Raw genomic sequence first — 25,275 nt, 5'->3', positions numbered from 1 at the left:
TGATGATACATGCAAAAGAGTGTCTCTACGACAGTCGGTTCCACAGTTAAATTAATGTTAAGTCTGTGGGTGGTTAATTGCCCCCTGCGGGGGCAATTAACCACCCACCCCTTAGAAAAGTCACAGCACCCCGTTCCCGAAGATGGGCCGCACGGTTTGACACCTCACTCATGGGACTCGGTCAAAGTTGGTCTCAATGTTAAGTCACCCCCTCAAACAGTCAGAGCACCCTACTCCCGAATAAGCCGCACGGTTTGACACCTCATTCGTGGGTCTACGACGAACGGTGCGGGACTCAGTCAAAGTTGTTGTCAGTGTTAAGTCTGTGGGTGGTTAATTGCCGTTCTACGACGAACGGTGCGGCACTAGTAATTTTTTTAAATTCCCATTATAAGTCAATGGGCAAAGTCGCCAAAATCCCCATTCAAATTCTATGGGGCAACTTTGGGGACCTCTCTTGCCCCGGGGGTCGAACTTATTCCCCTGTGCGGGGTATCATCTGACACAGGCTGCAATCCTTTTCAAATGTGGTAAATCTGACGTCTCAACAAATTTCACTCTCTGCGCTACAATCCGTCAAAGTTGGCCTCAATGTTAAGTCTATGGGATTTTTTGGCCGGTTAATATTTTGATATAAGATTTATATTTAAGATTTTTTGGCCCACCCCTTATAAAAGTCATAGCACCCCATTCCCGTATAAGCCGCACGATTTGACACCTCACTCATGGGTCTATGACAAACGGTGCGGGACTAGTTACGCGCCAAACTTTTGTACGGAAGAATTTTGCAAGATAACAATAGTGATGCTTTGCAAGCACCACTAATAATGTTGAATCAGCATTAGTAATAAAACAATGATAAATAGCCTATTTAATAAAAAGTACTATTTCTAGTCCATCTGCACAAAAAATATGATTGTCTAAATACTGCAGGATTAAGCAGTTACTTCTTGTTTTATGCTAAAGTGTATGTCTGTCCAGAACGACAGAATTTAATGAAACTTTGGCAGTACTTAAGTATTTGCCTAAAGGTAAACCTGTGCCATAAATAAAACATAAAAAAAAAATTTGGGGGGTATAAATAGAGTTATGAGCAGTTTTGTGTCAGATCTAGTGCTTTTTTTTCCTTCCAATTTTGCACTTTTTCCTATGAGGTGGGCGTAGCTATACGCGTCACACAACAAATATAGTTTACCATGCACAGACAGAGTATAAAGAAGACAAGAAAATAACGGTAAGGCACCTACAAGTTTCCACAATCCTCAGGACAACATCAAAGCACAAATTTTTTAAGTGGTAACAGCATGTTATCCTGTGATGTCCACAACTAGTCTTTTCTACTGATAAACAGTGTCCATTACTTTGGGTCCTATACATAAGCGGTTTTATTCTGTCCCCTTCCTTTCTTGATCCGTACCTTCCACTTCATTCCAGGCTTACAAGGGCCCTCAGGCCCTGGATAGTCAGTTCTTCCCCCTACATCCCCCATAACACCCCTGGTGCTAAATAACTAAATGAATACTGCTGCTGTTATTATTTTCAAAGTTTGACATAGAACAGATAAAGAGAAGGAGGAGCAAACAGTATCTGCTAGTTTAGTTGCAAGACACTTCTTACCCATCACACTTACCATGAAGCTCTCACTGCAGTTGTGTTTGTTAATTATTTTTCTAATCCATGCAGGTAAATGTCAAGTCCTAATTTACAGTATATGAACCTCCCTTATGAAGGTTTACTGACATATCTTATAATGGCTTTTATTTACACTTGTTATTTTTGTACGTACATATTTTTTTATGTTTACTGAGATCAAATAACATTTTGTTTCCTTATTCACAGTGCACAGTGATGTGGAGCTGCATCAGGAGCTAGTAATGACTAGAGCCATCAATAAGCTTGCCAAAATAAACTGTATTTTCCCTTCAAAGTGTAAGCATTACATTCACTGGTATCAGAAGAAAGATGGTGAACCTTTCAAGAGAGTCCAATATGTAGACATTGATGTCCCTCAAAGGCACGAGGTAACTGATTTTGAGGCCCTGCATTTTGATAAGATGGGAAATCAGTTAGTTTTGTTGATCCCTACTTTAAAGAAGGAGCATTCAGCAACTTATTATTGTTCCTGCTGGGTATCAGGCAGCACAGTGAGAATAAACTCACTAAGGCTGTTCAACAACTCACAATGAAAACTCACAGCTTCTTCCAAACTTCATACTACATAAATAACCTCGAATTTTTAATACATATTTATTATAATGTATTAATATTATATTAATATCTAATATGGCTTTTAACTCTTTAGTTGCAGAACTATATGGAATAACATGCTTAAAAGATTTTAAAAGTTTGCATCTGAGAAGCTTTCATAACCAAAACCAAAAAGATTTAGTTCTATATTTCAGTTGGAAATACAACACATTTCTTTTACTTGGAAAACTGTGAACTACCTTTTTTCTAAATAGCGTGCACCTAATTGGTGATTATTTAAGTTGGGCTATAAGGAAGAAGCTTTATTCATTTTGGAATGAACCATTTTCATTACTACTCGGAGATTCTCAAGAGATTGTCTGTGACATCTTCCTTGTGGCTTAAATCAAAGTGGGTCAAATTATTTGAGTCAATGATAAAAAATGTGTGTGTAACATCAGATTTTTTTTTTATCAGGCATGCTTTAGACAGCTCCATCAGTTTAAAAAAAATGTCTCAAGACATCAGCTTTAATGGGCAGCACACATACATTGGATACAAGTCCTTAATTATGTACTGTGATTAACCAGAGTTACCCTTTAAATAATAAAAAAAAAAAAATAATACTTTACAAAGCACACAGTGTTACTGTCATTTGCATATATAATAAGTTAATAAAGATGCTTTACTAATTGTTGATGATTTATTTTAGTACCATATACTGTATATATATATGTTTGTTGTACTGTAGATCAATACATTTTAGGACAAACAGAGCATGCTTAGCTAATGCATTGGTATTATATTTAATAGACTACATTTAACACATTGATTAGAATGGAAACTGCTGTGCATGGAAAGTGTGGTGGGTTTTGCATGAAGAGCAGCTGTGTGTGTTTACTGGAAATTAACCGCATGTAGCAGGTTTTACCACAGCTTGCAGAGCTGATAACTCACTAGCTTTTACAGGAGATTTTATTTTTAAAAATATAAAGTTTAAATTTAACGTACATGTGTAATTATGCTTTGGTAAAGTTTTGCCATGCCATAAATGTCACTGCATCAGGGGGCATTGAATACAATAGTAAACTTAATAGTTACAAATAACTTAATAGTGTATCATTCACAATTATTCTGTAAACATGTTTGACAACCTAGGTTCAGTTTTAACCAATGTAAAGACAACTAAAAACTATATATAAATTGTAAAAAAATATTGTGCGTGTAAATATTTGTGTAGTTTCTCATTCTAAACACATCTATTATATGTTATTATTATTTTTATTAATAAATAATAAATAATAATAATAATAATAATAATAATACTCACTCACTCACTTACTCACTTATCGTCTATACCGCTTTATTCTGTATATATTCTGTATCCTGTATAGGGCCTGAAGCCTATTCCAGGAGGCTTAGGGTATGAGGCGGGGTGCCAATCCATCGCAGGGCACACAGACATACACACACACATTCAATTCAATTCAATTCAATTTAATTTGTATAGTGCTTTTACAATTGGCATTGTCCCAAAGCAGCTTTACACAATCTAAAGAATTTTTTAAGTTTGTATGGAATTTGAATGTGTATGAATCAAAATGGTCAGATAGTCCCTGGTAAGCAAGCCGAGGGCGACAGTGGCAAGGAAAAACTCCCTGAGATGGTAGTAGGAAGAAACCTTGAGAGGAACCAGACTCAACAGGGAACCCATCCTCATGTGGGTGAAACAGAAAGCAGGAATTGATCTGCATTTATACAGTGTGTTAGGTGGCAGGTTCAGCTATAACAGTTGATGTTAATTGATGTAAACATGGAGTCCAGGTAGTTATTGCAATTGCAATCTTGAACTATCGAGCAACCGCAGCCAAAACATGTCCTCAGAGAAACAACTGTCAACACGAGCCGAGGCCAGAACCGCCTTATGGTAAAGTGAGACCATCCCCAGACACGAGACGCATCCCAAAGAGACATACACGGGGCATCCATGTGACGAGATCTCCAACCAGAAGCGGGGCACCATGATGGGTCAGACAGGTCCGGAGGGCAGAGGGAGTCTGGATCACTGGCAGCTCGGGAACGACATGTGTAGCTCGACAGAGAGAGGGAAGGAGAGAGAGTGGAAGAGAGGGAAGAGAGAGAGCAGGAGAGAGAGCAGAAGAGGAGAGATAACAGTTAGGTTTGGTCACAGTCATATAATGTAAATGTATATTAACTGTAGAGTGCAAGCAGAGACTCCAGCAGGACTATGACAGCATAACTAAAAGGGAGAGCCAGAAGGAACACAGACATGAGGGCTCCCTGAGATGTAAAGCAACCAATCACCTCACCGTCAACAAACCTGAGTGATCAATAAGAGTGGGGAAGACAGCATCTAAACATACCAGTTCACCATAATACTCTACGTCCATGAGTCCCCCAGATCTGCTCCTTTACCTAAGGCAAATCTATTTATAAGAATGCTTGATTAAATAAATAGGTTTTTAGCCTGGACTTAAACACTGAGACTGTGTCTGAGTCCCGAACACTATTTGGAAGACTATTCCATAATTTTGGGGCTTTGTAAGAAAATGCTCTGCCCCCAGCTGTAGTTTTTATAATACGCAGTACTTATAAGCAGCCTGCATCCTTTGATTGAAGTAGGCGTGGCTGATCGTAAGACACTAGCAGTTCCCCTGATACTGTGGTGTGAGACCATTTAATGCTTTATATGTCAAAAGTAGTATTTTAAAATCAATGCGAAATTTCACAGGGAGCCAATGAAGTGAAGATAAGATAGGTGTGATGTGCTCGTATCTTCTGGTTCTAGTGAGGACTCTCGCTGCTGCATTCTGGACTATCTGAAGCTTGTTTATGCACCTAGTTGAACAACCAGACAGTAGGGCATTACAATAGTCCAACCTAGAGGTGATAAAAGCATGAACTAGTTTTTCTGCATCATTTAGCGACAATATATTTTTTATATCTTGGCAATATTTTTTGGGGGAAAGAATTCTATCCTGGTAATATTATGTAAATGAGCTTCAAATGAAAGGCTGGAATCAATAATCACACCAAGGTCTTTTACTGTTGTACTTGATGGAACAGAGAGGCCATCTAAAGTTACAGAGTGACTTAGAGTGAATCTTACTCCTAGCTTATGCGGTCCTATGACTAGAACTTTTGTCTTATCTGGATTAAGCAGAAGGAAGTTAATTAGCATCCAATTTTTTATGTCCTGCACACATTGCTCAACTTTAGTAAGCTGGTTCATCTCATCAGGTTTTGCTGAGACATATAACTGTACAGTATGTCGTCAGCATAACAGTGAAAACTATTACCATGCTTACAAATGATGTTGCCCAGAGGAAGCATGTAAAGGGAAAAAAGCAGTGGTCCTAAACTTGAAACTTGTGGAACACCAAACTCTACTAGAGAACATGCAGAATAATCACCATTTAAGTCTACATACTGCCCAACGATGGGGCAAATAGGATCTCAGACATTTTCTAATCTGTGAAGAAGAATACTATGATCAATAGTATCAAAAGCTGCACTGAGGTTGAGTAATACAAGCATAGTTACACAACCTTGATCAGAGGCCAATAGGAGGTCATTTACTACTTTAACCAGTGCTGTCTCTGTGCTGTGATGAGGCCTAAATCCTGACTGATACCAATCTTAGAGATCTTTCCTGACTGATACCTATCTTAGAGATAAAGGGGAGGTTTGATATCGGCCTGTAATTGGACAGCTGACAGGGGCCAAGGTCAGGTTTCTTAATAATCGGTTTAATAAAATGTGTCGGTGTAGAATCTAATATACAAGTTGATAAATTTGCAAAAAAAATTTGTGAAATTAGTTCATTCTCTTCAAGGGAAGTAAAGTATTCTAGGTTCCGATCTGACATAGTTAGTTTAATATCTGCATCAATTGCATTGTCCGGTTTCAAAGCCTTAATTTTATGCCTGATATTTAAAATTTTATTATTAAAAAGTTCATGATTCTCAAGATGAATATTAAAATCTCCAGCAATTAACGCCTTGTCTACAGAAACAACTAGGTTTGAGAGGAAATCTGCAAATTCACTAAGAAATTCAGAGTATGGCCCTGGATGTCTGTAAATGACAATTAGTGGAATCGACTGAGCTGACTTAATATTTGTAGCTACACTTGTTATGTTACTATAGAGAACTTCAAATGAATTAAATTTGCATCCGTATTTTTGTATAATAGTCAAATTATCATCGTGAATAACTGCAATGCCTCCTCCTCTACTAGTTAACCGAGGTTGGTGTTTGTAGCTGTATCCAGGAGGACTAGCTTCATTTAGAGCTACATACAGTACTCGTCCTGTTTAATCCAGGTTTCTGTTAAACAGAGTATATCAAATTCCTGATTTGTGATCATTCCATTAACTATAACTGCTTTCGATGCAAGAGATCTAATATTTAACAGTCCTAGCTTCAGATCAAAGGTGCCGGCTGCACAATCAGTATGATCCGAGTTTGTGGTATCTATGTTAATTAAATTACTAAAACAGACTTTCTGGGTCTTTCTACATTTTTGCTTAACTCGGGGAACAGACTCAGTCTCAATCCAGTGAACCCAGAGTGACGACTTTATGCATCTAGCAGACAGTTGGTTTAGCCTGACTGTCTGCTCCCTGGCCTTGGATTGTCACCGATTAACTAGGCCTCTTCTGAGACTATGAGCTATATTACAAGAAATGAGAGCAGCACCCTCCCGAGTGGGATGGACACCGTCCCGCCCTAACAGGCCATCTTTACCCTCAAAGGTTTTCCAATTATCTATGAAGCCCACATTATTTTTATCATACATACACTCACTCACACACTATGGGCAATTTGGGAACACCAGTTAGCCTAACCAGTAGGTCTTTAGACTGTTGTACAAAACTTGAGTACCTGGCCGGAACCTACCAATCACGGAGAGAACATGCAAACTTCATGCACACATAGACGGGAATCGAGCCAGGACGGGAATCAATAAATCTTACCAACCTATCAACAAGTCCGTTCTAACCGTACTCCAATAACATTCTAGCTGGTATCAGATGATTAGTCATTTGATAGTCTAACATTTCTTTATCATAAAAGTCAATTGACTATAAAACATTGATTTTTATGTTTATTAGTTGGCTATATTTTGTACCAAGAACCATTTTGCTTAGTGCATTAAACATTTAATTGAACATAAAGAGCAAGTTTAACATACACTGTCATCATATGAAATCAATCTGTCTAAACCTGGTTAACTAAGTGTGCTTTTCTCACATTTTGTGTTGAGTCTTTATAGCTACTAGCAGGCATATCAAACTCAATAAAGTTTGTAATCGGTTACTGGCTGTTAAAATGTCTACAGATGACAGAAATGTTTAAAATACATTAATAGCAAGAAATTTTGCCAACAAAACAGAAAGGCCTGAATGAATCAGTGATCATTTCTCCACTGATGTAAGGGTGCACTGAGATGAGTCAAGTGACTTTAAGGGACTTTTACCACAGATAATATTACAGAAACCAAGCCTGTTCCTGTCAATGTCAGACTGTCCCACTGTGATCATATAATTCATTCAAAATCTGTAAAGCAAATTAGATCATAAATGTACATGTGGGTGTATTTCTGTGGGCCTGTAATTTAATATGTAAATGTGATTTTTAATCAAACTCGAAATTGTTTTAGGGTGTTTAATGTTTTTGCATCTTATTTTCAGCACTTTTTGATAAAATAAAATGTTTAAGTTTGAAAACATAGTTTTTGAAACCATACAGTGAGAATGTAATGTATAAATGTCTGAGTAATATTCAATACACTTATTCTAATTTTATTTATTTATTATCAGTACAGTCATAAAATTCCTAGTTAACCCAGTGTAAGTATGTATCCAATGATGTAAACTTTAAAGCACTTTTTGTAAGTCGCTGTGGATAAGAGCGTCTGTCAAATGCCTAAATGTAAATGTAAATTTCTTATGAGATGTGGCCACACCCAAAAGCTCTAAATATGATTTAAAGATTAGGCCTTAAAATTGATATACATCCAGTTATTTTGTCTTTCTGTTGTAATAAGTGTGACGGCACACTAGAGAGCCAATAGCTTGTAGATTTGAATTTCCATCCGTAATGCTAATAGCAGTAATTAAAAGCAGTGATAACACATCAGTTTCAGTCCCTATTTTACTTGGTCAAGGGTTCAAACCTCATCTCCCTGCACTCTGACCCCAGATCTATTATGACCTGGTATAGGTACAGTTTTAAAATTTTGCTGTGGTGTTATGTACATGTGACAGACAAGGTCTCCTTATTTTTAGATTTAGTTGCAGTCATGTGCTCCAACTGGATAACAAATGAGCTAACAATAGGGCAAAATTAAAGAAGTTGCAATGACGTCTATAGTTCAGAGCATGTCTACTGTGCACATATTCACTGTAAACCCGAATGAGTTGGCAAAACTCAAAAAAATTAAAGGTAATCAGTTACATCAAATGTTTTAGTTATGATGTTTTAAATTTTAAGAAAACAGAAAACTCAGTTTTTGAGTTTGTTGTACTCATTCATATTAATCATTCTTTATTTGCATTTATTAGTAGCCTAACAATAGTAATAATAGTATTTTTTTTTTCACTTGTTGAAAATAAAATAAATTGTTATTGGTCTTTCGGCTGCTCTGGGCAAAGGGTCGGCACAGTGAACCATGCGGTCTGCACAGGTTTTAAGCCAGATGCCCTTTGTGACACAACCCTCCCATTTTATCTGGGCTTGTTGGGAATCAGACCCAGACCTTTCGCATGGCTGGCGAAACACCTACCACTGAGCAAGCAGTGCCCTATTGCCCGGAATGACCTCAGACACAAAATCGCAAGTCTGAAAGATTTTAAGTTGGTGCAACTTTAAGGGGAAAGTTACTGCTACTTAAGTACTTCAAATATCAAATTTGTTCAGCTTACTTGAAAAGTGTCCTTTCTACAAACTCATAAACAGCAAAAAGTTCTAAATACTCATCAAGGTCTATTAACTTGAACTAATTGTAATTATTTAAGTTAACAGTACTCAATTTGTTCAATCACTTTGAGCATTAGGGTTTACAGTGTTGTAGTATGTCTTTTTTTTATAAGAGGTAGATATCTAGTTCAGCAACTAGTGGTAGGATCACAGTAAACTTGTTCAGATATCTTCATTTGTGTTTGGTTTGCCTGCTTCTGTTCTATTCAAGGTCTAAGTATTTTGATAATAAAAAAATTATATTTAAAAGCTGTTTACAATAACACAAAATTAGATAAAGAGCCTTTTTGACATTAAAAATATACTGTGGGATCCAAGAAAATCTTTGGCTCAGGAACAAAACTTTATGTAACAGGTAAGTGTGAATGTTTGTACAATACTTTAAAATTGTTTAATATTTTTGAAATATTTATGTAAAGCTTTGGCAGTTATCAATCAATAACAACAGCAAAAATATTTACAAAAAGGTTTTGTTTAATTATATGCAAGATTTTTCATGACCTAAAGTCGCTGCCATCAAAATCTAAAAGTTGAAGAGGTTGTTTAAAAAGATTTTCTGTAATCTGTTTCTGGGTGCTACATGTAATACTAGTATTTCTGGCACTATGCCGGTTGTCGCATATTTGTTTTTTTGTTTGATCAAACCTTAGAATAAGAAAAACATGCAAAATAGGCATTAAAGAACTGTAACCAATGCTCCTAACTCAAGTGTAATTGCCATTTGTGAATATTGATAATAAATGTGAACATATGTTTAACTTTCCAGTTTCGTTTATAAAGCATATAAGAAAAACATTTGTATTTAAAAAAAAAAAATACTAAATGTAATGCTGGTAGTGATAAACAAAATGAATTTTTACCACGTTGCATATAATGTAAATAACTAGCCAGTCAATATTCAATGCTAAATAGACCTCAATTTTTACATGTTTTTGTTGTACAGATATCACATGTGCAAAGTATCACATTTATTATTTGTTTGTTTTAAACCTTTCTTTGTAAATATCAAATATAATATATTTTTATGTTAAAGATAAATAATGATATATCATATCATATAAAATACAATTCAATATCATAAAATACATTTTGGGGTTCACCCATCGATGTTGCCCAGTGGTCTAAAAATAAAACAAGTGTTTTGCACAACAAAAAACATCACAATGTAATGCAATCTGAATTATAAAATGAAATGAAATTTAAAAAATGAAATTTTCAAACTACAATGGTTCACTAAAGTGTATTAATTCATATTCATCACATTCAACAATATTATTAGATTACATGTGTGGTCCAGGATTCTTTGGGATCCTCACAGTCCTGAAGGCCTGGCTAAGATGGATGGATGGATGGATGGATGAATGGATGGATGGATGGATGGATGGATGGATGGATGGATGGATAAACAAACAAATAAATAAATAAATAAATAAAATTTATGGTGTATCTAAACTGCATCACAAGACAGCATTGACTAGTATTACCATATATTCAGAATGACCTACATATGGTCTGATCTTACATTCACATTTGTCATCTCTTTCTGCTTGAACTATTGTAAGTTATAGGCACTTTTTGAGGTCGTTCTGTTGTATATGCTCTGATGTAGTTTTTCTGCAAAGCATCCAAGAAGTATTCTTTCAGGGTTTAACGTATATGGTAGATACGTGAATGGTTGTAGTGAATGGTGGAGTCTAGCGTGTTTAGTGATTGTTGGATAAAATAAACACTTTTTTCTTTGTTGGATTCGATCTTTTGAAAACTATAGCAATTACTGTAGTAGTAAACCATGGCACTTGAAAAGATCTCTGCAATATTTATCAAGGTATAAAGACAAAACATAACTGGGGCCAAGTAAGTAGTGAAATTCATTTTTTGTTTTAGCTGATTGATGAGGCTTTCTAGGTTAATTATTTTTCAGATTTTGTGCACTGATTTCATGGACTAAGCATGGGCTAAGCAAGGAGCCTGATACTGCCGATGTACTGACTTTTAAGGTGTTATTCTACTTTAGAGAAAAATAGTAATACTATTATTGATAGTTCTCCTGCCACCCAGTGGTCAAACAGCATGTTTTTCAAGTAATACATATAAACTTTTCTAAATTATTTTTATTTATTATTTTATAAACTTAAATTTAGGAAACAAAAGATATTTTTTATCTTAAATGACAATAGCTTATTTAAGCTTATCTAAGCTAGACCAAGCAACAATATCTACTGTATATACTGTATGATGCATGGCATAAGGACATGTGTACGGTTTACATAATCAGTTGAGCCCCATTTGAACCATAAAGGTTAATGTACAGTTAAAAAAATAAACAAAAGCTTATATGAGCTTTCAAGGTGCTAAATCAACAATGGGGATTTACTGTGTATTTAAGGCCGGTTAATCAAATATTTGCTTGTTCTCTAAATATACAGACATTGGCAAGGACAAGGTGAAAAAACCTCAAGTGTCAGGTTATCCAGTGTCCAGACCACAAGCAAATGGAAAGCATGTTCTCCTATGCCATGCACGTGGCATGTTCCCCGACCTGGTGCGATTCACATGGCAAGCAGAGGATCAGAGTGGAAGAAAAGTTGAGCTGACAGATGATGAGCAGCTGGAGCAGAGAGACAAAGATCAGGAAGTCCAAATAACCAGCATGCTCATTGTAGACCAGCAGAAAGCCATGAACAATAACTATACCTGTTCTGTTCAACACGACAGCAGCTTTGATAACCAGAATATTATCATTCCAAGAGGTACGAAATGTAGTAAAAATAACAAGAATTACATGTTTAACACATTTAGCCACATCCATCATGTAAGAAATAATTTATTGGTCTTACATGTATCTCTCTGTATTGTATATTTTTTCACATTTGTTACATTTAAAAAACCTATATGATATTATTAAGTCCCTACAGTTAAAGACAACATGAAGACAAAACCCTGTCAAATGCCAAAAGAAGAGGAGCAGGAAAGTGAGAAGTCCATGATGTTTGGTAAAGAAATACACTGATGAATACTTATATCATATAATGCTCTACCATTATTAGCATATCACATTTACAAGATTTTTCCACTGACCTGAATATTATATCAGTTTGGTTGTAAATTAACTTAGCATTTAATAACATTTCATTATTTTAACAGTTAACTTACATTTTGCAGCTGAAGAAAATTAAGTAAATGAATGTAAATAATTTAATGCCAAGACTGTAAGATTTTCTGATTTTGAATATGATTTTTTTTTTTGTTTTGTCTCTTGTGCAGGTGTGTTTGAGCTCAGACGCAACCTGCATCTGTTCAGTATGACATATGTGACACTGCTCGTGAAAAATGTGCTATATTTCTGCATTGTCTCTGTCTTACTGTGCAGACGAAATGCAGAGATTCAGTCCTGATTTAAGAAAAGCGCACCCCATCTCAAATAAACTGCCAGTAAAGCAGTTTTTAACATTGTATATTGCAAAACCATGCTAATATAACCTGCCTAATGTATTTGCTTAATGTATTTGCTCTGTATTTTGTTCTTTTAAGTATACCCATGGTGTCTTTTAATCCTCAAGTGTCTATGCTACTATATATAGATTATTGCTTGATTGCTTTTTTTTTTTACATTATAATCTATAAAGACTTTCCATTTAAATTACTACCATTATATTTTACTAAAGATCATAAAATCAGTTTTTTGAATTTCATTACATTTGCCCAGTGAAACAGTTCTACTTCTTGCTCTTCCTGTGTCATGCCTTTTTTTATATAATCACATACAGTAGGTAAAATGTTTAAGTCTTGAGTCACCTCTAATTTTGCTTCCAAAGATCCAGAGTTTTTATATTTTTATGTAATCTTGAGGAATTGTTCTGCAAGCTTCCTGACCAACTTTTTTAGCTTGAACTTTGGCAAGTTTTTGGCTCTCATTTTTAGTCCATTCTTTTTACCTGCGCAGCTTCAAATGAATTGTGTTAAACCACACAGTGACCTATAAATCATTCCAGCACAAAAACATTTAACTTAATTTAATCTACATTATTTATTACATTTAATATGGAGAAATAAGGGTGGCTCAAGACTATACAGTCTTTCCAAAACCAATCACAGCCTTTGCCACTTTTTTATGTTCAGGTTTGCAGTGTTTTCCAGATGCAATAAAAAGCAAAGATAATTGTAACATGGTATAATGTGTGTATCATTTTAAAAGATATGTGTGTGAATGTGTGTATCATTTTAAAAGTTTAAGGATGCCTAACCTTTAAGCAAAAATGTACTTTTTTGTTATTGTTCTAGGAATGTGTAAATAATAGTGTAAAACATAATAGTTCTCATTTGAAAAATGTGTTCAATAATAATATAGTACAAGGATTCAAGAAAGAAATCGTCAGGCAGTTATAATGCCTTAAATATACTATGTATACAGTATATTTAGTATGATGTATTAATATCAATCATTATGTTAATAGAAGTCTTTTTGCTGGCATTCTGGACTTTGCAAGGAGCTGTTTAGAGCTTAGAGCTAAACTTTATTATACAGTTTTAAATGCAAACATTGCTTTGAAACCTTTGACATTAATTGAATGTATATCAGTAGATTTATGGTCCATTGGATAGGCATTTAACAAGTACAGAAATGACAGGTCTTTACTTTAGCTTGTTTAAAGTAGCATACTGTAGGTATAGGCATTTATAGAAAAAGAAATTCATATAAATACATTTTTAAGAAAAATAAATTTATTTAAATACATTTACAAGCATTTCACTGCATATCGTACTGTGTATGACTGTGTATGTGACAAATAAAATTTGAATTTTTAAGATATGAATATTGACCTAATTGAATCTACTGGTAATCGCATCCATCTATTGAGTCTCATGTGTGATAATAGACAAGATACATAAAACATACACAATGTTGCATGTCAACAGCAACAACAGCAGCTGCAGCAACAACAACAACAACAAACAACATTTCTCATAACTTTACAAACAATATAGTGCCACAGAAGTGTACTTGCCTCATTTATATGGATGTTTGCAATAGACCTTTCACACAAAATAATGTAAGTACACTTGCAGGTACAAAATAAATACTAACACTAATACTAATACTACTACTACTACTACTAATAATAATAATAATAATAATAATAATAATAATAATAATAATAATAATAAACATTTGCAATTTTTGCAAAAAAATATATTAGTCTTTTATACATGAAAAATTTTATTTGATGGAAACTATTGGGTAAGTGTGTTTATGTGTATGTGAGTGTGTGTGTGTGTGTGTGTGTGTGCGTGTGTGTGTGTGTGTGTGTGTGTGTGTGTGTGTGTGTGTGTGCGTTTTTGTGTGTGGGTTCGTGTGAAAGGTATAGTGTGGTAGGTTTTGCATTTGTGCTTGCAGAGCAGCTGCGTGTGTTTACTAGAAATAAACCACACACAGCTGTTTTGAACGCAGTGTGTTGAGCTGATAAGCTGATTGCTTTTGCCCAGTGTGTGTGTGTGTGTGTGTGTCTCAGTGTGGTGAATTCACTAAGAGCAAAAATAACCCTGTATCTCTGTATAGTCTGGCCTAAATGCAACAAGCAAAATTTTAATTTTAATAAATTTTAAAAACATTTCTCATCATTTTAATTTTATTTTGATATTATTTTGATACATTGCAAATTAAATGCACAGAAGAAGTGGGAGGTCTGTGTAACAGAGTCATTATTTTTGTACAAATAATGTATTTGGACCAGAATGAAAAGTATATAGTATTGCACAGAAGTATTAGGCATAGTGTAAAGATATGCTGTACAGAAATTGATTAATAAATTTTTTTTAAAAAGGGAAATGTATTGAATTTAAACATTTCTACATTATAAGATCTTATAAAGAGCAAAACACAGTAATAAACCAAACAACATTAATATTTGGTGTTAGTATTTCCTTTTTTGTTGTTTTGTTTTTAAGAAATTGACTAATTCGTTTTTTTAAGCATTTTGGAGAGACTCTCACAGGTCTTCTTGAGACTTCTTTTCTGTTTTTGCAGGTAAAACCTAGAAGACTGAAAACTTGTTTCCTTTCTGACATACAAACATTTGTATTTTCAGTTACTTATATAATAATGCAGAACTCATCAAATAAATATCTAAATTTGTATTAGAAAAAAATCGAGGTCTGAGGTTTTGAGAGTCAGATGTATTTCTGGGTAACTGTGTGTCATTCATCAGGCTTATCTGTAATAATGCACCTGGACCTTCATTGTTCTACATCTTTCCATAAATTGTTTGAGGTTAAACAATATTTTAAAAAATTATTATGTATACTATATTTAAAAGTTTCCAACCACAAAATTAACGCTTACTCAGACGCCCCCAGAGAGAGAGAGAGAAAGAGAGAGAGAGAAAATAATACAAACAATACTGAATTTTAATCAAATTTTATTTAATTAAAATAAAAAAATCAAATTTTATTTGTCACGTACACAGTCATACACAGTACGATATGCAGTGAAATGCTTATACATAAGGAATAAATATGAATGAAAAGAAATACTAAAGAAAAATAAATGTAACTAGTAAAATAAACTGTACAAATAAGGGCATAAATAAGATTGAACCTGGAATTTACTATAAATTACAAAAAACTTGACTTCATTATTATGTTACGAAAAATGGAAAAAGATCTGTAAATCAGTACACAGTGTCCTTTGAAAATATAGAGATCTGTATTAAAAATGCAGTATTAAAGAGACAATTTGTTTTTGAGTAAAACATAAATCAGGCTTATAATAAACAGGCTGATAAAGTTTCTTCAAATATACATATACATGTACAATATAATCCCAGCAATATAACTTGTGGTTTCATTTAGAATGCATAAACCAGTTGTAAAAAGGTTATTGAACACCATGTAGCCTTAAAACATTTGAATTGAATTTAAACAGGCTTTAGAACTGTGTCACATATAGAATGTCACATTTTTTAGCACAACATACGAAATATGGTAAAAAAAAATTTAATCTGATTTCATTTAAAGCAACTATACAAACATGAATAGGAAAAATTAATAAATAACGATTCACATATAGGCAAAGAAATAGCTTAACACATATGATTAAGTCTTTTTATGGTTTTTCCCGGTTGTTTCCAAAATAATAATAATAATAATAATAATAATAATAATAATAATAATAATAATAATATGAGCATTTATAAATATCTAAATTTGTATTATAAAAATAAGGGTGTGGAGTTCTGAGAATCAGAGGCAGTTCTGAGAAACTTTGTTTCATTAATTAGGTTTATCTGTGATGATGCACGTGGACACTTACTATATTACAGTATTTCCATAAACTGTTTGAGGTTTTTTGTAAACTACATTAAAATATAAAAAGTTTATACACACACACACACACACACACACACACTTCTAAATTTTTGTAATGTCATTCCCATAATCTGATCATTTACACATTTTAAAAAGTAATGATATTAGTATATCGATTCATTTCAATTCAATTTTATTTACAGTATATGGCGCTTTTAAAAATGCTCATTGTCTCAAAGCAGCTTCACAAAATTGAAAGATTTTTTTAGAAAAGAAAATATTTGGAAGTGTGTATGTGTGAGAAAAATGTGTCTAGATAAAGTATAGTATTGACGAACATTCATTCTACATGACATATCCAAGCACCCAAACACACAGATTGATATCTGATGTTTTCCCCTTAGACACACACTGGCATGACTTCCATATAAGTAGCTATAATTATTATTATTTATTTTTTTTATTATTATTATTTTTTTTTTTATCATTTATCTTTTTTTCTGTTGTTGTGATCCATGTTCTGGCATGGATCTGTGTCACTTGCGTTTTAAGGTAAATACCACATCACCCTTTCTGATATTTTATATAAAGATTCGTCATTTTCTTCTGAGCAGACATGGTTACTATTAAACCTCCTGTGTTATATATTTATGCTGTGTATTTCTGCTCTACTTTTTTTAAACCCTGCTCTGTATTTCCTGCTTAGTCATATAGTAACCACTGATGATCTGATGAACCTTGGACAGGCAGTGTATAGTTACAAAGGTTTCAGTATGACACCTTCGGAAAAGTCTGAGCTACTGAGCAAACATGCAGCTCACTTTACACAATTGCCTTTGAAAGTTTTGATTATAAATGCAAGTAGATTTTTGGCCATTTTTTTCAAGCCTGATTTCAATATGTTATAATTACAGACATGACAGGTCCTTGCTCTAGCTTGGGTCTCTTTTTCATAGACTTATGCAATTAGTTACATGGAAATTAGAAGTGTATAAATATATTTTTTAGAAGTTAATGTTCATATATCCATTAAAAAAACGTACAGTACAATCTTTTGGTAAGATCATTCATAAATTAAACGGGTCCCAGATAAGGATACATGGAAACCAAACACAATGTTGTATGTGAACAAAAACGATAATGAATGATAAATTTACAAACTGAGAAATACCGTAACATAACTTTTTCTGTGGAGATATAAAAATAGGTGGAGGATTTTATACACCAAATGATGTCTGACATAAACCAAAGATAAGGCTCTGTTGCTAATAATTATTTTATATGTAGACCAGAGGCAAAATGGGAACCTGTAAGGCAACCGCACTATTTCCCTCAGCAATTTCTCGCAGCAATTTCCCTCTGGGATTAATAAAGTTATTTGAATCTTGAATCTAACCTTTCTTCCTCTTCTTTTTCTTTCCCTTCTCCTTCTTATTATTCTTACTATTATTATGTAAATACTGTCTGTATCTTAATTAAATTAGATTGGGCGTGTGTGTGTGTGTGTGTGTGTGTGTGAGAGAGAGAGAGAGAGAGAGAGAGAGAGAGATGCAGACAGTGTGGTGGGTTTTGCACACAGTGCTGCTTAGAGTGTTTACTACAAATAAACCACATACAGCTGCTGGAACATAATATGCTGGGCAGATAAGCTATTTTCTTCCGCAGGATGTGTGTGTGTGTTGCGTGTGTGCTGTCTTTAGGGCAACTTGACATTTACATTAACATTAACATTTCCAGTCATTTTTTAATAATAGGCCTATTATTACTGTGACTAAAATACATAAATGATAAGGGAAGTGGATGCATCTGCCATCCTAAAGTTAGAATTTAAATGTATTTGAATTTGAATAAAGAGTATAAATACACAGTGGGAGTCAAAGGCATCAAACACAATGTTTATCATGGTGCACGTGCACCCTTACTGTACTATTTATATAAACTAATTGTGGTTCAAGAGTTTATTACAACTTTTATGAATTTTCTAAAGGTTATCACTTAGTAATTAGGCATGAAATAGTGTAGTAAAATGTTCTCTATGGTTTTGTGTTCATAGTGCATCTTTGTATTTAATAACAACAATGATTATAATTAAAATTAACTGTATATTATACACAGATCAGCCATAAAATTACAATAGAAAAACATTAAGCTCAATATTGTGTACAGTAGGTTCCCTTGTGTCCTACTAGGGCAGCTTTGGCCCCTCAGGTCAACACTCCACAAGACCTCTGGGGTGTGCTGTGGTGTCTGGACAGATCCTTGAGTTTCTTGATTGGGCCTCCATGGATCATACTTGTTTGCCCAATGCATCCCATTGGTGCTAGATCCGACTGGGATCTGTGGAATTGGGAGGCTGGGAAGGCAGTAAATGTGGTGGGCTCTGGAGTGTTCTGGTGCCTTTCTATCGTAGCCATCATTGACTTTTTTTGCCAAGTTGTGCTGCAATTGCTTTTCTGTGGTATCAGACCAGACCAACTAGCTTTTTCCTGCCACAGTCCTAAATGAGCATTGTGTGCCCATGATATTGTCACCAGTTTACTGATATATATAATTGATAATCAATGTGTTGTTAATGTTATTTACTGTTTATGTTTTTGCTGATCAGTGCATTTTATTGCATAAATTTTAAAGATATTGTATACCAGTATAGTGCTGAACTTATATTCTTGGACTATCTCCTGCTTAAGACAAGACCAAGTAAGTAGGAGCAAATAATCTTTAAAACAGAACTCTGCCTCCCTCTTGTGGTAATCTGCCATCATATCTTAAGGCTTGCAGAAGTGTGTATTTTCAGGTGCTTTTTTTTTTATTTTACTTTAGCTCTGCCTTATGGTACATTAATGGTTAATAACCATGGAGCTAAAGGACTTTTAAAGGAATTTTATTGTTTTCAATGCTCTTTCACACCACCTTTAATTTAGAAAGGACTATTAGCTGATTAATTTGTTAGTTGAGAATCACATCCCATATGATATGAACTTGATGGGTCTACAAAAGAGATTTAGCCTCTCAGTGGGGTGTTTTCTGGACTAATTTTGAGAACAATAATTTTTAATCTAAACACAAATTTGAAAAAAAAAAAAAGAAAAGAAATGCAAAATACAGCTCAAAATCCATTTTGAAACATGTTAGTGGTAGCACCTGGGTGTGAGGATTCATGAAGGAGATTCTGCAATCAATATTAAGGCAAAGTGCTCTCACAGTAAGAGAATATATACAAATTATCATCAGTGTAATATATTGTTTATTTATCGATTTATTTTACTCATCGAGTTTATTAAAAACAAGTTCTTTTAAGAGTAGGCTACTACGCAGTTTACCATAAGGAGGAGTTAACCACACAGTGAGCTTCTCTTCATAACGTTCATTCTCTAATCAGTTTGCACAGAGCAAAAGTTACTCAGTTTACAGTGGCTATGTATCTTATACAGCATTTTTTATTGCTGCTTCTTCGATTATGTGCAGGTAAGCTTCAGGTCATTAAACCTATTTTTCTCTTTATTGATTTTTCTATGCTTCTTTAAAAAATATTATCTTTCACTTAATGTGATTTGGTCTATGAAAGATTTTTTTATTTAAAGTTTGTTTGTTTCTTTTCCACAGTGGCCAATGCTGTGGAGCTGCATCAGACGTTCTTAATAACTAAACCTGCTAATAACCTCGCCCAGATAGAATGCATCTTTTCTTACGACTGTAGATTTTACATTCACTGGTATCAGAAGAAAGATGGTGAACCACTCCAGAGAGTTCAGTACAGGTCCATCAGTAATGCATACCACAAGAATGAGCATGGCTTTGGGTTTTTACAGTCAGAAATTACAGCAGACAATAAAGTTGTTTTGATATTCCCCAATGTAAAGCCAGAGCATTCAGCAACATATTACTGTGCCTGCTGGGTGTGGGGTAGCACAGTGAGATTAAAGCTCTGAGTCCTGTTCAAAAACTCTACAATACAATACCCACCATCATACAGCTTCTTATTATAACTACTTATTATAACTTCTCATTATAAATAATTTGCCTCACTAACACACTTCATCTTTTATATTAAATCCAAGTATATCACACTCCTACATGAAGACAACAGGATCTTATATTGAGATAATCACACATCCGTTCTTATTAATCAATCTTATTATATCTAGTTGCTATAAGAGTGGACAGTGTATTAATGGCACACATCATACAGTGTTTAAAAGGCACACATCATAAATTAGACTCATAAAGAGCTATTTAATAAACTGGTAAGGTCAGGCAGACTTTGGTCTACAGTGCATTTTACATTACAGAATTCCTGACATTGATAACACATTTGTTTAAATTATATTTAAACACCCACACACTAAGAATGAGAATACTTTTAGGTTAACCCTTCATTAGAAGGTCCATAAAGAAGCATTTATGTTGTTTTGTCTAATTTATGGTGTTATGTTGGGACAGCACTTTTGGGGATGTGAAAAACTTCATATTAAAACTAGATTCACAAGAATCAATGATAAGAAATTGTGTACAGGTTAAAAAAAAGTGAAACTCCGTAGAAAAGATAATAAAAGATTTGCAAATGTTATTATTTGTTTAAAATAGCATATAATTACATATTAGTAATGTTTGTCAGCATATAACTGGTAAACTAGGACAAGCAAGACGTTTAAAGAAGGTTTTTTAAATTATTAAATGTCATGTGCTTAAAACACAAAATATATATTGTATATATTTTATTCTTTACATTTAAATGATTATAAAGATCATAATGCATAATAGTTGAACATATCTTAGTATTAACGGTAAAACAAACACTCACTCACTCACTCACTCAATCACCTTCTATATTGCTTTATCCTGTATTCAGGGTCGTGGGTAAAACAAACAAAGAAAATGAAATAGCTAAGTTCTCTTGATGTAAGGATATGGGCAGGAGAAGGACAGATGCATAATATCACATCTTGAACATTTACCTTCTAAAGAAGCACAACAGCCATGAAATATACATACAAATTTGTTTTTAATCTAAATAAAAAAACATTTTCTATTCATGCATATTACAAAATAAAGCAAATAAATGTTTCGATTTATATATTGTATAATTTATATACTGTACATGAAATACTATTAATTTAACTTGCCTACATAAGAATAATACATCTATTGCCCTATATGACAACAGTTCAAGAAAAACTTCACATCACTCTGTAAAGTCAATTTTATTTTAATATTTACTGTACATTATACATCATAAGTGTATGAAGCCTTTTTGGTTTGTCTAGCTTGTTTAAATCATGCGATGCAAAGGAGGGAGGGTTTCATCTCAAGAACAATAATTGTTAAGCAGGTGAAAAACAGTGAAAACGGTGAAATTTAATAAAAACATCCTAACGCCTTGAAGCAAACTTGATAATGTATAATTATTAAACAAATTATATTTCATGCAATTACAAATATCTTTAAAATATATAGACTATTTAAGATGTTGATTAGATGACAAATTGTTTTTAGAAGTATTAGATGTAGTCTGCATCACAGTGGGATACTACTACTACGACGACAACTACTACTACTATGGCGACTACAAAGTATTTGGATCTGGAACTCAGCTTATCGTCACTGGTATGAGTCACTTGCTTTTTTTGTTGTTTTCTTGTGGTTATTTTTCATTATTATTCCTATATGTTAGCTTAGATTTACAAAGAAAAAATTATTTAAAAAGAAAAATTTTAAATTAGCTTTCATACCTTGTTTACAAAAATATGTCAAGGTTTGTGTCTTGCTCTCCCCTAAATTTTCAACTTTTGAGTTTAGCTTTAGCCAACTCTAATATGCCAACCGATCTGTAATGCACCATAAATGTAAACAAGTATAGGATAGTTTTATCCTTATTTTTTTAAAAGCTCTTTAAATTGTGCCTTATCTGTGCTATTGTGCCATATCATGTCTATTACCTGATATCTGAAGATAAAGAATCATCTGTCTTTTATGTTGAAAGTTTTTTTTTTTTTCAGAGAGAATTTGCACAGATATTTTATCCAGAAAAACAGGCCATCATTAAACACAACAGCAGAATTGAGCATATTTTTAGAAGTACCAATAATTTGGACACATTTCTTGTAAGAAGACAAATACACTACTTGAATATAAAAAAAAAAGTTAAATAAGAATAAATTGTGTTTTAACAAAAAAGATGGAAACAACAGTTTGGAAAGTGTAGTACTGTAGTTTTCTTTCCCCACACACCGCAACTGAGTGTTTTACTGGAACTAAAACAAATGCAGCAGCTTCACGACATTTTGCTGTGCTGGCTGTGCTCCAGGTCATGTGCATGTATAATTTACTGATGCACTGTTGTTTCACATCAGACATCAAATATAGCTTAAAGTGCAAATATCTATTAGGCCATGCTCATTCCCCTGTATCTTACTATAAAAGTAAAAAAAAAAAAAATACTGGGCAAATTATATTTGTTGTTTTTTTGTGGTTATTGTTAGTTAAGTGGCATTAGATTCACAGTAATTGAATCAAGTCAATTATGTTTATATTTATGAATAATTTTTCTTTAAAAAAGGTTGATATTTAGACATAAAAGTATTGCTGGAATATGCAATGAACATTAGCTTCTTTAAAGATACAGACTCTGGGAAGGACCAGGTCAAAAAACCTCAAGTGTCAGTGTATCCAGTGTCCAGGCCACAAGCAAATGGAAAGCGTGTTCTGCTGTGCCAGGCGAGAGGCATGTTCCCAGAACTGGTGCGATTCACATGGCAAGCAGTGGATTGGTGGGGAAGAAAAGTTGAGCTGAAAGATGATGAGCAGCTGGAGCAGAGAGACAAAGATCGGGAAGTCCAAATAACCAGCATGCTCATTGTAGATCGGCACAAAGCCATGAAAAATTACTTCACCTGTTCTGTTCAACATGACAGCAGATTTAATGACCAGATTATCACCATTCCAAGAGGTAACAACAAGGCAGCAATATGCTTTTATATGTTCTTGGTTTTAACAAATGTTAACTTTTATAATGTCTTCATTCACAGCTCAGAACAGGTTTTCTGATTTTAATAGATATTTAGTTTTTTACTTATTTTGTTTTGTACCATAACATTTTAACTTCATCATGTACACTGCCTGGCCAATTAAATAAATAAAAGGTATATATAAACTAATATTTAATTTAACCACCTAATTCAGGTTTGAAAATGATTGCTCATGCTCCCAGCATTTTCCCAATATGAATCCTGGAATATGCCTATGCCATCAGGCAAGAAAAAAAATCAATTGATGTAATAACCTGGACATTTAGTACATTGATGTAGTCAGTTGACTTTATTGTCACATAAGTTGATAAGCCTAGACCTGACCAACTCATGAAGCACGAGATCATAACACTGCCTTCAAAGGCTTGTACAGTGGCCACTAGGCATGATGGGTGCATCGCTTCAAGTGTTTCTCTTATTACTCTGACACGTCCATCACTCAGTTATAGAGTCAATCTGAACTCACCGGATCACATGACCTTTTTTTTTATTGCTCCAAAGTCCAATCGCTATGCTCCGTAGCAAATCAAATCCTTTTTTTTCTTACCACACAGCTGCTTATCTTGTGAGTTTTCATCTCATTGTGTGTATGTGTGTACACATTGTATTCCAATTATATAATAATAATAATAATAATAATAATAATAATAATATCCAAATATTCCAATTATATTCCAATAATTTCAGCAATCACCGTAGTTGATTCTTTTTAAATGTAGGCCAACAGTTTGGTAATGCTTTTTTTCAGCCAGTGTAAAGTAAAGTGGTTAATTTAAGATTTTACTTTTAAAAAATTATAATAAAATAATAATAAAATCCATTAATATGTATAATCCAGTGATTCACATTTTGAGTATCGCATTTGGAAAATGATTCTACTGCACTAAATATCATTTCAGTGTGTTGATCATTTTCTTTTCATCTCTCATGCAGTTTTTGGGCTCCCCCACAACCTGTACCTGTTCAGTGTGTCGTATGTGATACTGCTGCTGAAAAATGTGCTGTACTTCTGTGTTGTCTCCATTTTACTGTGCAAGAGGAACCGAATAAACAAAGAGATCTCTAGGAGCAAAGCTCACTGATGATCCAAAAGTCAAACACACCAAGAGATTCCTTTCTTTTTTTCTCTCTCTTAATTGTCTTACAAGTAGAATTTGCTATAGTACTTACATTATTATTACTTGCACTATTAATATTTTTCTCTTATTCTATTTTTTTAAAAAGGAGTACTTGAAACCTGAATAATTATAATGTGTCATTCAAATAGAAATCTGTGTATCTATATACAGTTACGTTTACCACTTGAACAATGTTTTACATTATCAGTAATTGTTTTTGTGATATTGATACCGAAATAAATGCCACTTTCAGATTAGCTCAAGATAAAGTCCATCAAAAAATAAATAAATAAAAGAATATAGAGTCACAGTTCATTCAGACCCATTCTGTGTCTCTTGCTTTTTAAAACATATTCACAAAATGAACTCTGGCATATAAGTAAAATTTTCTTGATGATCTGCCATTTTCATTTTCATTTGGAACAAACACAGCTTTGGAGTGTTCGAGTGAGTATCATTGTAAGCGTTTCAGGTTGACATTTTAGGATTTCAGGATGACACCCAACCCTATTTCAAGAAATTTGTACAAAGTTTATGCTTTCATTATGCATGTACAGTAGATTTCTCCACATTGCTGGCATAGCTTTTTGAGTTTCATTACAGTTTATGATACTTTTGTGTAACTTTGTAGTTGAA

At 33.7% G+C, this 25,275-nt stretch overlaps 1 protein-coding gene across 1 annotated transcript; it reads left to right on the top strand.

The window, feature by feature from the left end:
- Nucleotides 1-1,874: 1,874 nt before the first annotated feature.
- LOC128521131 (uncharacterized) lies at nucleotides 1,875-24,976 on the top strand. Its single transcript, XM_053495537.1, has 8 exons — nucleotides 1,875-2,144; nucleotides 9,510-9,546; nucleotides 11,618-11,941; nucleotides 12,098-12,184; nucleotides 12,456-12,581; nucleotides 21,972-22,100; nucleotides 23,113-23,442; nucleotides 24,455-24,976. Exons 1-8 carry the CDS (start codon nucleotides 1,875-1,877, stop codon nucleotides 24,601-24,603), a joined length of 1,452 nt encoding a protein of 483 aa, XP_053351512.1. The 3' UTR covers nucleotides 24,604-24,976.
- Nucleotides 24,977-25,275: the final 299 nt, after the last annotated feature.

Source organism: Clarias gariepinus, chromosome 1 (genome assembly GCF_024256425.1).
Source record: "Clarias gariepinus isolate MV-2021 ecotype Netherlands chromosome 1, CGAR_prim_01v2, whole genome shotgun sequence".
Lineage (NCBI taxonomy): Eukaryota > Metazoa > Chordata > Actinopteri > Siluriformes > Clariidae > Clarias > Clarias gariepinus.
This window is presented reverse-complemented; position numbering and strand designations above follow the sequence as displayed.